Source organism: Hoplias malabaricus, chromosome 16 (genome assembly GCF_029633855.1).
Source record: "Hoplias malabaricus isolate fHopMal1 chromosome 16, fHopMal1.hap1, whole genome shotgun sequence".
NCBI classification, from domain to species: Eukaryota; Metazoa; Chordata; class Actinopteri; order Characiformes; family Erythrinidae; genus Hoplias; species Hoplias malabaricus.
In genome coordinates this window covers 31,779,194-31,794,824 of record NC_089815.1, presented here as the reverse complement: position 1 = coordinate 31,794,824, position 15,631 = coordinate 31,779,194, and the positions used below count along the sequence as shown (strand labels likewise).

At 46.0% G+C, this 15,631-nt stretch overlaps 1 protein-coding gene across 1 annotated transcript in view; it reads right to left on the bottom strand.

The window, feature by feature from the left end:
• Positions 1–13,795: 13,795 nt before the first annotated feature.
• Positions 13,796–15,631, bottom strand: part of kcnh1b (potassium voltage-gated channel, subfamily H (eag-related), member 1b) — a 36,588-nt gene continuing 34,752 nt past the window's right edge. Inside the window, exon 11 of the mRNA XM_066647741.1 lies at positions 13,796–14,659. Within this exon, the coding sequence (XP_066503838.1) occupies positions 13,796–14,659 (864 nt within the window). The remainder of the gene's footprint in view (positions 14,660–15,631) is intronic.

Here is a 15,631-nt window from a genome sequence, read left to right as displayed (position 1 = left end):
AGCCAGGGATGTCTGCACCTTTTATTTCTGTTTTATTTTTTTGTTTTTTTTGGGGGGGGGTTGGGGGGGGTTGTCTCTATATCCATCCACTCACACACAATCACTTGGAACAAAAAGAGAACAAAGGAATCGAAAAGCAATTGATTCAAGCAAGTGTTTGGCACTGAAATGAAAAATAATGTACAGTCGCACTCAGCGTAGCGTCGTGAACCATAACAGATGTGTATTTTTTTTCTTTAAAGAGGAAGGATGTACAAATGGGCTCGCGTCTGGGGTTGAGGGTAGGTCCGGATCTTAGTCGGGGGGCCTGGACCTCTGTGGCGGGTCTCTTGCTTTCAGGACAAACTCCGATCCCCTGTGAGCTTCGCTTTTGTTTTTAGTTCGTTGAGGTGGCACAGATTGATAAGTTAGTTCCTCAGTGACTGGGGCTTCATCCATGTCTTCAGTGGACAGGGCTCCTCTCAGGGTCGACGACTCAGGTGAAATGTGGCATTCGGCTGCAGGTTCTGGAACATAAACAAAGGCCGTGAGCCCTCTGTTGGTGTGTGAAGGAGCGTATCACTGATGTCCAGTGAACCCCAAGTGTCTCCATAATGTCAGCTTCACAGGCAAAGACAAAAATGATTTGAATGCAGATTTAACTCTGTTTTGAGCAGAAAATGGAGATACGTGGTTTTGTTTGGACATCGGGCAGAAGTTCAAACTGATTCTGTGTCGTTTGCTCAAAAACTGTCCAAACTGGAGTTAAGAAAGCGATCAGTGTGTGTCAGTCCCAAAGTATCTGGAAATTGGTTGATGACTCTCTAATTCATCATCAGCCGAATACTTTTTTTCAAATCCGTACTTATTTCTCAAAAGACACAGAATCCTCTCCTAAAGCCACTGACAGACAGCATCAAACAATACAGTCACCATCCAACCGCAACAAATGTAATCTCATGACTTACACTGTGTGGCCAAAAGTGTGCGGACACCCTCTGATCCACCGTGTCAGCAGTGGGTGAAATCTGTATTTATTTGACCCTTTATTTAACCAGGAAAGTCATTTAAAAACAGCTTCTAGTTTACAATAACAGACTAGAATCGCTGCATTCTCTAATTATAATGTGTTTCTACAAACGTTTGGCCAAACAGTGTACGCTGGCCTCGTATATAACTCGTGCCACAGCGGTTCTGGGACCTCACACTTCTTGTGGATGGCCCTTTTCACGAGAGGCTCTCGGTTTGAAGCGAGGTGTTGACCTTACATGCAGGAATAGCCATATTTACCGCTTACGTGGCCTTTGCTACTTTTGTGCGCTTCATCCTTTTCCTCCTCATGAGGGTGACCTGAGGCCTCTTCAAGCCCGCGATGAGCAGCAGCAGTCTGGGTCTGGACTTGGTGAGCCAGCTTCTCAGTAGCGTCCCCTTGGGAAACCTTCAGCAAGAGGAGAATGGGTGAGTCCAGCTGACCGAGGGAATCGGGCATTAGTGCTTTCACACTGAGCTGTGTGGTGGGAGATGAGTGCGCAGGGTGTGTGTTGTAAAAGCAGTGTTTATTTTTACAGTAATTACCATATACAAAGTCAGAAGCGGTTCCATGTCTTATTTGAGGTTTCATTTTCTTTGGACGCCACATTGCTCCTTTCCTACTCTGAAAACCTCATCAGTGTTTGGGGCTGTGATTTATATTTACTTGGTTTTGTTGGGGTGTACTAATCAATGTGTGACCACATGCGCTGTGCAGATTGTGTGTGTGTGAGAGAGAGTGCCTTTCCTTGTCTCCCCTCAGTGCTGCATCCTCTCGAGCTGAGGATGTGATGTAAAGTGACAGCATTCCAGTAAAGAGCAGGCACCTCTCGACCATGTTTCAGCTGCTGTGTTTCGTGCTCTTCACCAGTCCTGTCTCATCACATCTGCTTCTGAACGCTTATATTGGAGTGTGACCAGAGCAGAGGGCACACAGTACAGCGGTGTGATGTAATGGGGAACGAGAATCACTAGTGTAGTATTTCTGCATGAAAAATGTGAGCTTTTATTTATTTAAAACTACCCTTTAAGCTTTTTAATCAACCTCCCGTTGGAAATGTGGTCAGAAAGGTTGTTTCAGGACAAAAGTTCACTTAAACAGGCGACTCCATGGAGTCCTCTTCCACATCTGCAGCCTATACCCAGCACAGGTAATGACCTTGTCCTGGGACGTTACTGCATGCCAAACTACGGGACACCAATCCCCATAATCAGACTCCTCCTCCTCCCCTTTTGCTCAGAATAAACAAAAATCCGCTGAACAGTACCTCACCCAGTAACACTCCTCACCGAAGCACCATAGCAACACCTTTAGCCTCCTGAACAGCGGCACCTTCAGATCCCGAGCGCTCTCACATTCTTTGGGAATAGCTCTGAGGAGAATGTGGGGTAACGTCCTGCGCCCCGAATAATGGCCCTGCGCCTTTATATATGCGTCCGAACTCTCCCAGCCCCACACACTTCTGACTGCTGAGCACGATGGAAAATATAAAACCTTCAATTGTTCGACTTTTGCTGGTCGAGCACGGCCCGACCGGCCAGAGAGAGATCTAGCAACGTTTAGACGTGCTCGGGCCTTGCTGAAGCCATTGTTGTGTCCCCGCAGGCTTGATGTTAAATGTAGCGAGAGCAACATTGTTTGTTTAGCTGCCTTGTTTTTCTTCTTCTTTTTTTTTCTGAACTCTGCTGTTCAGGAGATGGCCTGTCATGGGACTGAGGGGTCAGCCTGGGGTCAGGGAAGCTGGTTTTCAATTCTTGAGGGGAGAATCAGGGGTGATAAACAAACCCCAGGTTGTGTTTTTCCACCTAATATTTCCAACAAATGAGCTGGATTCTGTTGCGTGTCCGAATCAAAATGTCCTCCTCTGTGTCGACGTGTGGCCGCTCTTGAAATCGAACTTCCCTCAGATTTAAGCGGTTCCAGAGCTCCGGGTCTACACCAGCACAGCACCAGACAAATATACAGCCCTCGACGTAACATCTAAATGCTTTGGAGCATAATGGAGTCATCTGTATTGTAATCCATATTGAATTTAATCTCACTGCTACTTTTATTCTGCTTTACTCTGTCCCAGTTTTAACAGACAGCAGCTGCTAGAGGTTACTGGCTCAAACCCCTCGAGTCAGGTGAGCAAAGCAGCTTCTGCATTCTTCTCCTTTATCTACACTCACTGAGGACGTTAATGAAGGCTGGCCCTGTACATTGTTCCCTTAAAAACACCATTAACGACCTCACAAGACATTATTAAAGATATTCATGAAGCTAAATAACAACACGGGAAACCGATTTCAGCAACTGATTCAGGAGAACTGCATTTAAAATAAGATCGAATAGAAGAAGTAGAATATGTAGCAGAGTGATATATAAGCAGCAGTGAGTTCAGACGTTCTCAGATGTTAATGTACAAGGAAAATGCACTTAAACTCATACAGCTTTCATTGTCCCATTTCTCAAACTGCAAAACTACCCCTAATCAAGGTCCACTGTCCAAATACAGTCCCCATTTTGTACTCACAGTCCAAGCCAGGACTTAACTATGCCTCATCCCTCCGCTTTGCTGTGTCTTAAAACCGCTCAAAATGTACATTTCCACCACACCCTGTAAGAAAGAGAGAAGAGGAAAGCTGTCCTTACCAATTGACCCCACACATTTGTTAGGTTATGCCCCCTGCGTCCCTGCAAAGGCACATATATGATCCTAATGGAGTTTTTTACGCTCACGCTAGAAAGTTCAACCAGGATGGAAAAAACAAGTCTGCTGGATAATAGGAGGCCATGAACCCCATGGGGCAGGGCAGGAGGGGAGGGGGGGAGCTTTAAAAAGGAGGGTCCACTCAGCACTTCTCCCCTGCAAGCGACAACGGATGATCCCGGCCTCTCCACCAATCACACGGCTCCCTGAGCTCGTTTCTATGACATCCGGCACTTGACCAACATAAAACGCTCCACCGTGTGGACAATGGCGTGAGAGGTCAGCCAAACTGTTGCTATCCACCCTGCTCAAATATAATTAATAAACAAACAACCCTTCACTCTTTTTTTAGATTCATGTTTAATTTGAAACTCACGGGTGACTGCAGCGATGTCATGAGCAGAACACCTTTAATAAAACATTTCCTTTAACAGTGCCATGATCTCATAGCATCTAACTGCTATCAAAACCACTTCTGGCAAAGATATGCAACCGGATGTGAGCCAAACGTTGGGCTTCTGGCGACACATGGTGCTCATTGGGCCAGCAGGAGTTGGCCACTTGAGCGCCGTCAATCCACGTGACACATGGGCCATAAAAACAGGGGGGATGTGGGTCAGATTCATTCTGCTATCTGGGGAGTATGTTCACCACGTCACCCAGGCAGCAGCTGGGGGTAAGGGGCCTTGCTCAAGGTAAATTGAGCTGTGGATGTTGAGGGAGGAGAAAGCACTGGTATTTCACTCCACTGTCCTTTAGGTCCCAAACCCACCCCTCTCACCGTTAGGCCATGGCTAAAGACCAAAGACCAAGGATACTTTAATGTCCAGTTAGGAGCATTAAATTTACACTATTTTCTTGCAATATACATCTGTCCTTCTGTATCCACAGGTCCCACGTCCATGGATTCAAACAGCCCAACCCCAGATGTTCAGAAGGTTCCCATACAGCAGCAGGAGTGAGCACTACACTGATTCCACATGAAAGAAGTGATGAGTAGCACGGCGTGCTGTAGCCACCCCTCACCATTTCACACATCCTCAGTCTCTCCACAGCTTTCTCTGAGCATTGTTCACCTTGGATCTCGTTCCGTTATTCGTTCTGTTTTGTCTGCACAGTGCAGCTACAGTGGTTATGTCTGATTCAACAGCTGGTTCCTCATAGCTGTGGGGCGTTCTCCCGACTGTGGGGCGTTCTCCCGACTGTGGCGCGTTCTCCCGACTGTGGGGCGTTCTCCCGACTGCGGGGCGTTCTCCCGACTGCGGCGCGTTCTCCCGACTGCGGCGCGTTCTCCCGACTGCGGGGCGTTCTCCCGACTGCGGGGCGTTCTCCCGACTGCGGCGCGTTCTCCCGACTGCGGCGCGTTCTCCCGACTGCGGCGCGTTCTCCCGACTGCGGGGCGTTCTCCCGACTGCGGGGCGTTCTCCCGACTGCGGCGCGTTCTCCCGACTGCGGCGCGTTCTCCCGACTGCGGCGCGTTCTCCCGACTGCGGCGCGTTCTCCCGACTGCGGCGCGTTCTCCCGACTGCGGGGCGTTCTCCCGATTGTAGTGTGTTCTCCTGACTGTAGTGTGTTCTCCCGATTGTGGGGCGTTCTCCCGATTGTGGGGCGTTCTCCCGACTGTAGTGTGTTCTCCTGACTGTAGTGTGTTCTCCTGACTGTAGTGTGTTCTCCTGACTGTAGGGGGAGGTGTGACATTACTTGAAGGGCACAGTGCAGAGGCTCAGTGGGTGGCAACACAGCTTTACACTTCAGTCTGCAGCACTTACTGTCGCTTTACCATAGGTTACTGCAAAGGGATAGAGCAACAGAGAGAGAGAGAGGAGTGAGGGAGGGGAAAGAGAGAGAGGAGTGAGGGAGGGGAAAGAGAGAGGAATGAGGGAGGGGGAGAGAGAGAGAGAGAGAGAGAGAGAGAGAGATGGGTAAAGCCTAGCACTGCATTGCAGATCAACAAATAAGAGCAGAGAGAGAAGGAAAATGCAGGAGTTTCAGGGATGGCCTCCCATCGGGAATAAGCAGGGATTCTCCAAGGGATTCCCTGATATCCCCAGAGTGAAGGATGTCAGTGTCACCTGTGGGAATATTACAGATCTGAGAGGAAGCTGTAATCTCTGTAAAGGTTCTGAGTCCTTAAACGGTCATATTTGGATTATTCCAGAGTTCTAATTCAGGTGTGTTTTCAAATGAAATCCGTGTCGGTATCGTACCTGTGTGCTCTCTCAGTAGGAAAACATGATCTGAAAAATGAAGCACTGCAGCAGCTGCACATGAGCTCAAGGTCATACAGCACTCAGTACCTCACTAATGCTATTGATGTTACAATCAAATTATCACAGAAATGTTATGAATCTGTTGCAGCATTGAGACACAAACTCCTGATCAGTGCCCCTCATTTCAGAAGAAGTGTTGGATAAGCCTCAAATGTTTAGCTGTTTATTGAAAGTGACCACAACCAACCAGAGGAACACTTGCAGCGTCTCACCGAGCCACAACACACTTTTCATTCTTTCATTCATTCATCTTCTGTAACTGGTCAGGGTCGTGGTGGTTAACTCACACACACCTTTGGACATTTACACACAGTCTTCCAGTCACATCAGTTCCCCCTAAAGATTCTATTCATATCCCAGTTTCCTAGTTTGGAAACCCCTGTGTTACACATTCATAAACACCGAATGGGGAACTACAGCTTTCTGTTTGTGCTGTAAGTGCATATGTAAGCACGACAGTACACTTTCAGACCGGTGAAATACAACCCACGTTTCCTTCTCGATACCAACAGGGACCGCCGTGCTTGTCACACTTGTGGTGCAGTGAGTTAATGTCGCTGTCACACAGCTCACAGTTGTGGGTTGGAGCCACGCTCCGTGTGACTGTCTGTGAAGAGTCCGGTGTGTTCCGTGCAGCCGTGGTTGTTGGTTGTTGGTTCGATTCTCACGAGCGGCCGGAGCGGTGAGGCAACAGCACTGTCCTCCTCCCTCAATTCACAGAGCAAGGCATCGAACCCACAGCTGCTCCCCGGCGCCGGGGATGGCTGCTGCCTGCTGCTTTGGGTGTGTGTTCACAGCCCCAAGTGGACTAGTGTGTGTTTGTGTGTGTTTTCGCTGCCACAGACGGGTTAAATGCCAAACTAATAATTGCACACTTCATTTCACATTTAATTTGCATATTACAGATCAGGGGGGAAAAACAGAGTAAGCCCTTTCCCCTGAGAGACGTAGTGAAAGCGAGAGTGACTGGCAGCTGCAGTGGGTTCACATGAAGGGGCTGAGGCTGCTCTCAGTGCTTTGGTGTTGTCTGAACAACACAGTAATTACAGTCCACAACACGGAGACTTTATACTGCGCTGTAATTGGGTAAAGAATGCACCCTGTATTTATCCATTGTAAGAGAGTGTACTGTAAACACCAGTGGACGTCTCCTCCAGGGCCTTCGAGCACAGCCGAGGCCGATGTGGGTGTTGAGCTAATGATTTTCATTTATTTGGGTTCTGCTTTTGAGTCCAGCTTCAGGCTGCGGAGCCGTGACGTGCTTTGCGTTATTAATCGGACAAACTGTGGCGCACGATACTGAGCGGGTGGAATGGCTCTGTCTTAGTCTGTGTAACTGCCCTGGGTCATTAGTGCCCTGGGTTCTAATAAGTATGTGTAGCAGTTTAAAAAGGAGTCTGTCTTCACGTGTCTCTGAAAAACTGAGAACTGTCGTTAATTAAAATGGAGAGAAAATTGGGTTAAAACAGGTACAATTTAAATAATATAAATATTTACATAAGAGTGATTCCGGCTAGGCTCCGGTCCCACCGCGACCCTGAACTGGATTAGCGCTTACAGACAATGAATGAATGAATGAATAACGATATATTGAATCTGTATTTATAAATTTACAAGAGCCGAACTGATCGAATTCACACAACAAGGCTCTGCGATTAAATGCACTATCGTATAATGATCAGTGTTGGAGGAGGACTTGGATTTAAATTGCTAAGAATTTAATTAAGGGACCTGTAAGACTCTCCTAATGAGAGAGAGAGAGAGAGAGAGAGAGAGAGAGCAAGCGAGGGAGGCAGGTGATTAGTAAGAGACATCTACTTTGGGTTTAATCAAATATCTGCCCCAGAATGCTCTGAGGATGAGATGGGCTCCGTGGTCCTAATCAGATTATGGCACCCATCAGAGAAAATAGAGCTCTTTAATTACCACACTCCGAAGCAGTGCTGGCAATTATACCACAACAACGAAGGCGCACACACAGCTGTGGCCACCGATAGTGGGTTTTTAACACTAGGTGAACTGTGTGTTGTTTAAGATGTGGTCCCTCTCTTAGGCCCAAGTTTCTAGTTGTGAAAGAAGTGGAGGCTTTACACTCAGGAACACTGTGCTTTTGCTGGATGTTTATGAGGCGCTGATCTAATTTTGTGGTTATTCTAATGGATCACAAGGGGGATAAATACTGAACAATATGCTTCAATTGTCATATAGCACAGTGTACAAAGAAATAGTGCCTCCATATTTAACCCACCTGTGGCAGTAAACACACATCTGATCGGGGGGCAGCTATACCAGCCCTCGGGGGCTGTTGGGGGTTAGGTGCCTTGTACAAGGGCACTTTAGCTGTGGATGTTGAGGGAAGAGACTGTACTGTTCCTTCACTCCCCTCAGCCCTAATTTTTTCTGCTGTTTGAGGGAATCAAACCAGCAACTTTCAAGTTCCAAGCCACAGCTGCCCTCCCAAAGGAGTGACTGCTCCAAAATCCATAATAAAAATGTGTAAAACAATGACTGCAGTAAAACAACCTTCGCGAACGAAAGGAGCAGATCAAACTCACATCCAGCGTCCATCAGCACAGGAACGGACGTGTGTACTACTCTCTTCTTCTCTAATCCTTGCATGGTGTGTGTGTGTGTGTGTGTGTAGTGAGAACAAAAGTCCACATCAACCCAGAATATAAAGCACTTTAATCTGAACCTGTTACACTGTGAACAATCGATGTTCTTGTGATTTGGGTTGTTATTAGAGGTAACAGTGAGCAGGAAAAAAAGACATACACTCGGGTTTAAATGAATTTATAGAACAAACACAGTCTCTTGGGACTTAGTACAGCATTCAGTGAGGACATTAACATGGTGGCATGTTTTGTAAACTGAAATACAGGGTGTGTTTCAATATCTAGAGAGGTGCATTACTCCCTGCACCCTACAGAGTCTGCTCACTTAAACAAAACACATCCAAAACTCATTGTAGTTCTCTAAGTCCCTGTAAGTAGAACCTGTTACATTTAGCTATAAACAACCATTGTCCATGTGCTTTGGGTTGATTTAGTCCTGGCGAGGTTAATGTGAGCAGGAATAAAGACCTACCCTCCACTTTATTTTCCAGTCTAAAACAACGTCTTTAAGTTAAAGGAACACTGTGTAAATTTAGTATTTTTCCTCTCGGTTCCCCGTACTCTTGAAGAGTATAAACCATATGTACAGCACTGTCTTGAAATCGAGGGGTGTGGCTTCCTACCCTCCTCTGAAAGTTACATAGTGCTGTTTCTGCAGCGCTGAACCTAGTAGTAGCAACAACAGTGTCCCTAGTCTCCGTATTACACCTCAGTGGAGCATTGCTTTGATTCTGTAGCTGTAATCGTAATGTAAAAATACTGTCTAGTGTTGCTTTAAAGTGTGCACCAGAAGCCTGGGACACATCCACAAAGGCTTAAGTGAGAATGACGTTAATAAACAAGGACCCATAGTGGACACAGTTCATGTGAACACAAAGTTAATGGACTGGTGGAGCTCCGTCACTCGACACAGAATAACACAGCTCTGTAATGGAGCTCTACTTACCCCTCTGGCAGACCCTCTGCACTGGATGTGGTGCAGGTCTCATTTTATTTGTCTACGAAGATAACAATGCTGTGTGTAACTGAAAGTCTTTATTCATAACAAGGGCACTTTCAAATAGCTGTAATACATGTTTAGACACTTTTAAACATATCACCATCAGTCATAACATTAAAGCCTCCTCCATAAACCACTTGAGCTCTGCACGACTGAGTGAAAGGTGGGGGGGACTCAGTATGCAGCTCAGCAGATGGACCACAGACTGTAATTGTAGTACTACAAAGTGCACAAGTGTAGAACCAAGGGGTGGGTTTCATTTTATATAACAATTTAAAAACATGATTTTAGAACAAAGAAAAGTGCAATCTGCTGTCTTTGGACTTAATGCCACATAAAATATAGATTCAGTGAGTACAAAAAAAAAATAAAATGGTGGCATGTTTTGTAAACTGATATACAGGACGTGTCTCAGTGTCTAGCGAGCTGCCTCGCTCCCTACACCCTACGTTGCCTGCTATGACGGTAGCTGGATCTTTAACCAAAGCCAAAGGCTTTTAGACTACCTTGGAGTCACTGTAGTTAGTTAGAATGATTCTGGCCCACAATCCCATGTTTTTATGGACCATGAAGATTTCCAATTTCCACGAGGGACACACAAACACCAAACGAGAGCCAGATATCAGTTTGCCTCAGTAAGCACTGCTATACCTTTGCCAGAATTGGGCCAGATCTGTTTTGTGGGCCAAATATTATAGTGAACAAATGGTCTGTTTCACAGTTTATCAGCTCTGAAGTCGTAACTACAACATGAAGTGGTCGGGAAGTAGCGGAGGATGAAATCTTTCCCGTGATTGGCTGGATTTGAAAATAATTGCCCCGCCCATTGACCCCGCCTTCTGCAGCCTTCCACTTCTGTGTTTGGGCGCCATGAAAATGTCAGTGAATGCGCCACTGCAGCGGTGTTCACATGCGCTCACCTCGTAATTACAGTATTTTCCTGCAGGGCATCAAGGCAGCATTTGACAATCTGTAAAAACAATGATTTGTTGATGACTTTATGAATCAATGATGAAAATTACAGGACGAAGTAAATGCCCCAGTCTACTCCCTGCTTCCGAACTCCGATTACATACAAACCTCCTCTTAAAATCACTATTAAAATAAAGATTTATTTAATGAAAACAAAAAAATACACATTTAATCTGTCACCTTTTGTGCGGCTGATATTTTAACCCTTTCTCCAGCATCTGATACAGAGTTAACATGAAGACAGTAGCAGGATTGATTCAGAAAAAACCCCAGATTAAAGTCCCCAGTGACCGGAAACTACTCTTTAACAAACATCGCAAATGGCTCCTAATTACCTCATGACCATGTCTTTGTTTGTCACAGTCCCAACACGTCCGGTCATTTCAGTGACATTTCTGAATAACATCGAACCACCTGCAGACACCAAACAACCAAAAGTTTGTGGACACCAGCTCTTTCGACATTTCTTCTGAATTGAAGGGTATTTATTGGTAGTTAGTCTCTATTTGCTGTGGTAGCCGCTTCTAATCATCGGGGACGGCTTTCTTTACACTTCATACTGGAACATTTCTGTGAGGATCTGATGGCAGCATTAAGGCCATTAGTGAGAACACAGTTCTTCAAAACTGTTCCTCTATTCCACAGCCCAGTCCAGACTCATCTCTGGAGATTACAGCTGTGTGCACATCTGATCATCCGTGTCAGCACCTGACGAACAGTAAAGTAGGTTTATTCACTGATTATAAAGAGTGTCTACAAACTTTTGGGCTTTCAGTGTAGACATTAAGTGCAAACTTTTGCAGTTCTTCCATGAAATATATATTTTTTCAACAGTTATGAAACATACAACAGAGAACAGTGAATGCACACAGAGCGAAGATGAGGATTCTCTTTGGGAAGCGTGTCAAAGACTGAGCACATATAACAAAGGCCATGCTTGTTTACTGAGACTAGGCTAGACCTGATCCATGCATAGTTTCATTGCGTATACCACCAGAGAGCATGCTCTTTAAATAGACTACATTCACCAATATTGCTTACACGTCTTATTGATGATCTTTATAAAAATCAGCTCACAGTTTTGATACTTTAGAAATGATAGAAATGTATTTAAAGGAATACAAAATCACGATCAGTAGGATGTGTTCTGTGTTTAAAAAAATGCAGGGGTCAGATTCTCAGGTCGTTTGAAGATGTTTAAAAATGTTGCCTTATTTAGTTGCTGTTGTTACAGGCAGAGATGAACGTTACTGAGTGGCAGTTCTGAATTTGAGGGTTTACAGTGTATCATGGTTTATAAAATGGTCTAAAGTTTTGTAAAGTACACTATACACAGATGAGACAGAACATAATGACGACCTGCCTGTGGAGAGAGTGTGGAGCTCTGGGCAATGTCCAGTGAAGACTGGGAATCCCTGGGTTCAGGCATTAATGTTGACTTGTATCTGAACATCACTGTGCTGTAGGTACACCCCTTTCTGATGGTGGTGTTTCCTGATGGCAAGAGTTGGACGTGTCGCCCTGACCTCTAAATTCCCCAGATGTTCAAGCCTTTATCGAGCTTCTGTCCAATCTAATACGCCTGCATCGCTCATGTTACAGAACTTAAAGGATTTAATGTCTTGGTGACAGAGACCACAGAGCACCTTCAGAGGACCTTTAGGACACTAGGCAGGGAGACATAGTGTTTTCTCTCACTGTGTACATCCTTTTTTACATCCTCCTACTGTATTTCCACTGAAACCAACAGTAACAGTAGTTTTAAAAACCTGCCCCTGAAGTTCTGCATGCAGTTCATACTACACTCCAGCGATCACTACAGCAGAGTACAGTATTCCTCTGATAGCAATTTTCCACTGCATGGTATCTACACTAATTGAATCTACTCGACCTGCTTCGTTTTCCACTACCCCACCCACCCCTGTGTAGCCGATGAAGTAAATAACAGTGGCGGTAACGTTAAGCGGTGTTTACTCATGGTGTATCGGCGTGTTGTTGTTGTTGGGGACTGAACACAGCTCCGTCATCAGTTCAGACAGATCAGTAGAGTTTGTTCCTTCCTTGTTGCAGCGTCCAGCTCTCGTTGGATTCTTTCGTCGGCCACCGATCCAAGGAGCGTTTGAACCTCTTCAAAAGACCACGGCGTCATTTTACGAGCTGCCGTTGTGAGTCGGATAAAAACAAACGTGAACTCTGCTGCAGCTGGAGATTTTACAGATGGAGAGTTGGTGCTGGTCGTCTGCGTTGCGTGGCGTAGAGTGACGACTCTCTCTGGACGATCAGCGCTCTGCAAGGTTTACACGCCACGGTTTAGTCCCTACTCGACTCACTCTGAACCACAAGAGAACAGCCACTAAACAAGAACCCGCTTCCAGAACCAGGACTAAATTTACCTGACGATGAAGCAAAAAGCAGAGTAGAGTCAATTTGAGTAGGTACACTGCAGTGGAAATGCTCCTTAACAGAATAGTTTTGCTCTGATGCTGAAATCTATAACCAAATATTTAAAAAACGTTATTCCAAAATAAGAAATGTAACAAAAATGTGTAGAAACAAATGCACAGATTTACCAGTGGATATGTTATGGATCCAACATTCATACAGTTCCACTTTCCAACTCAGTTTGGATTGCCAGGTCCAGTTAATATCTCCAGCCCAAAGACAGATTAAAACCTGTTCAGTGGAAGAAGGAATGAGCCCGATATGTGAGGCCCGACACAAGTTTAGTTTCTCTCTACATTATACATCTAAAAACATCTGATATTAATCACAATTATTGCCGTCATTTCATCAATAGTTCCCAGAGGTGGCTATCACTGATATTTGCACCTTCTCAAGCGTAGAGTTGCTGCCCTTGAGTGGCAAGTTTTCAACACCAGGATCAATGGGTCAATACACACTGTTAAAACCATTCATTTTCATTTTCTATGGTTTACAATCAAAGTATTGATCCATTTTGCTGCTGCAGCCACTTTCTCCAAGATTACATTTCAAACTTAAAGTTTAACATCGCAAACCTGGCAACCCTGAACCGAGTCGCTCTGATAAAACACATCAAGAAAAAAGTCACCCAGCAGGTGATAAGCTGCAGGCCCTGTGTCTCAGGTGTGGTGAATTCCCGGCATGACTCAGTCATCGCTATTACACCTCCACTCACCCTCACGGGCTTGGGTGGTCTTATCTCAGCCTCGTCAGAGGCGTACAATCAAAGCCGTACCCCAACTCCAGGAGGCAAGATTAAGAGAATATATCATCCTTGTCTGAATCTGGCGATTCAGGTCTGGACAAATCGAACAGGTGCGAGGACCCTGAGGTCTTTCTGGCCTTGAGAAGTCTCAGCACCTCGGCGAGCTGGCCTTCCAGCACGGCCATGCGGCTGTTGAGCGAGCAGATGTCACCTCTCAGCTCCTGCTTCAGCTCCAGGAAGGAGGCCTGAAGAGTGTGCTCTGGAATTGGGTAGAAGACCCTCCGACTGTCAGCCTGCATGGGACTGCGGTCCTGAGGAGTCCGGGCTGTCCCTTCGCTCACGTTGTCCAGCCGCAGGTCACTCTTCGTGATGCCGCTGTCGCAAGAGTCCATCTTCTTGAGCGAGAGCTCGTCCTGAGACTTAGTCCTGTCTGGGAGGGTTTCCATGGACTCAGCTTTGGACACAGAGCTCCAGGAGAGATCCGACTTGCTCGTCGCCTCCTTAAACCGACCCCAGCCTTTGCCTTTGGGAGGTTCGGCAGATTTGCTTCCCGTCTGGACGTCCCCGGGGCCAACAGGTGCGTGGAGTTTCACTCGGTTTGAGACCCTTGAAGAGGATGAGGAAGAGGCCAGGGGAGTGGCAGGAATCTCAGTGACTGTAACGATGCTGGTCGAAGCATTGATCATGGTCTTCTCATGGACCATGGTCTTCTCCAGATGTAATGAGCCCCTTTCTACATCCATCTCTGCCTGGTTGGCTCTTTCTGCGGCTAGTCGAGCCTCCTTCTGCTGACGGAACCTCTGGAACAGGCGCCGAACAGGGTGGTCCGGAGGGAGATTGAGCGGAGCTTCATCCTTCCTCTTCAGCATTTCCTCTTCTTCACGCTTCACATCGCTGATCTTGCGGAAGATTATCTACAGGATGAAAACGCAAGGGTGAGGGTCAGAACAAAATGGAACATGTAGAATGAACACGTCAGGAAAGAAACTTGGAACTGACAAAACAGTTGTATAACAGAATATATGAATTTTGAAATACACTTTCATGTTACACAAAAACACGTTAAATCTTATTTGTACGTCTAATACGTTCAGCTCGGTTGTTTCTATGGGGCATGTGTGCTCACTGCCCCCTAGTGTTCACTAGTGTGTGTAAATGTGTGTTTCACTGCACGGATTGGGTTAAATGCGGATAGAAATTCCTCTGTGTGCAAGCACAATGGCTAATAAAGTAATTCTAATTCTTATTCTAATTCTATAACCTGAGCCACGCCATAACCCCACTCGTCTTACGCCACAAGGCAGAGAGAAGAAGGTTAGACGTGGTGCTGCTGGGAGTGACTGTGTGTTAGTGCAGAGGTAAGCTAATAAAAAAGTCATGCAAACAAAGAAATGCATGCTCCTCACCCCAGGAACACAGCTAATGATGTGGAAGCAATCACATGGTTCTGTGTTTGCAGTGTGATTAGTGTCTGTTTTCTTGAACCTGCCGTGTCGTCTCATGTGGGTGAAACCTGAGCCGAGCAGCGCTTCTCAGAGTGTTAAAGTGGACACATAACAAAAATGACAAAAGGAAAACTCATGGCCAAATAGAATCTTCTGCTTGATTTTTGTATCGTTTGCACATAATGTTTGGACAGGTATTGATCCTTTTCACTGGTCCTGTTTCCCAGCTGTAGACAAAAACCAGAGGATGATTTTCTCATCATGTTTTCAGGGCTAGTGCCGCTCCGGGTGACTGTCTGTGAGGAGTGTGGTGTGTTCTCTCTGTGTCTGTGTGGGTTTCCTCCGGGTGACTGTCTGTGAGGAGTATGGTGTGTTCTCCCTGTGTCTGCGTGGATTTCCTCCGGGTGACTGTCTGTGAGGAGTGTGGTGTGTTCTCTCTGT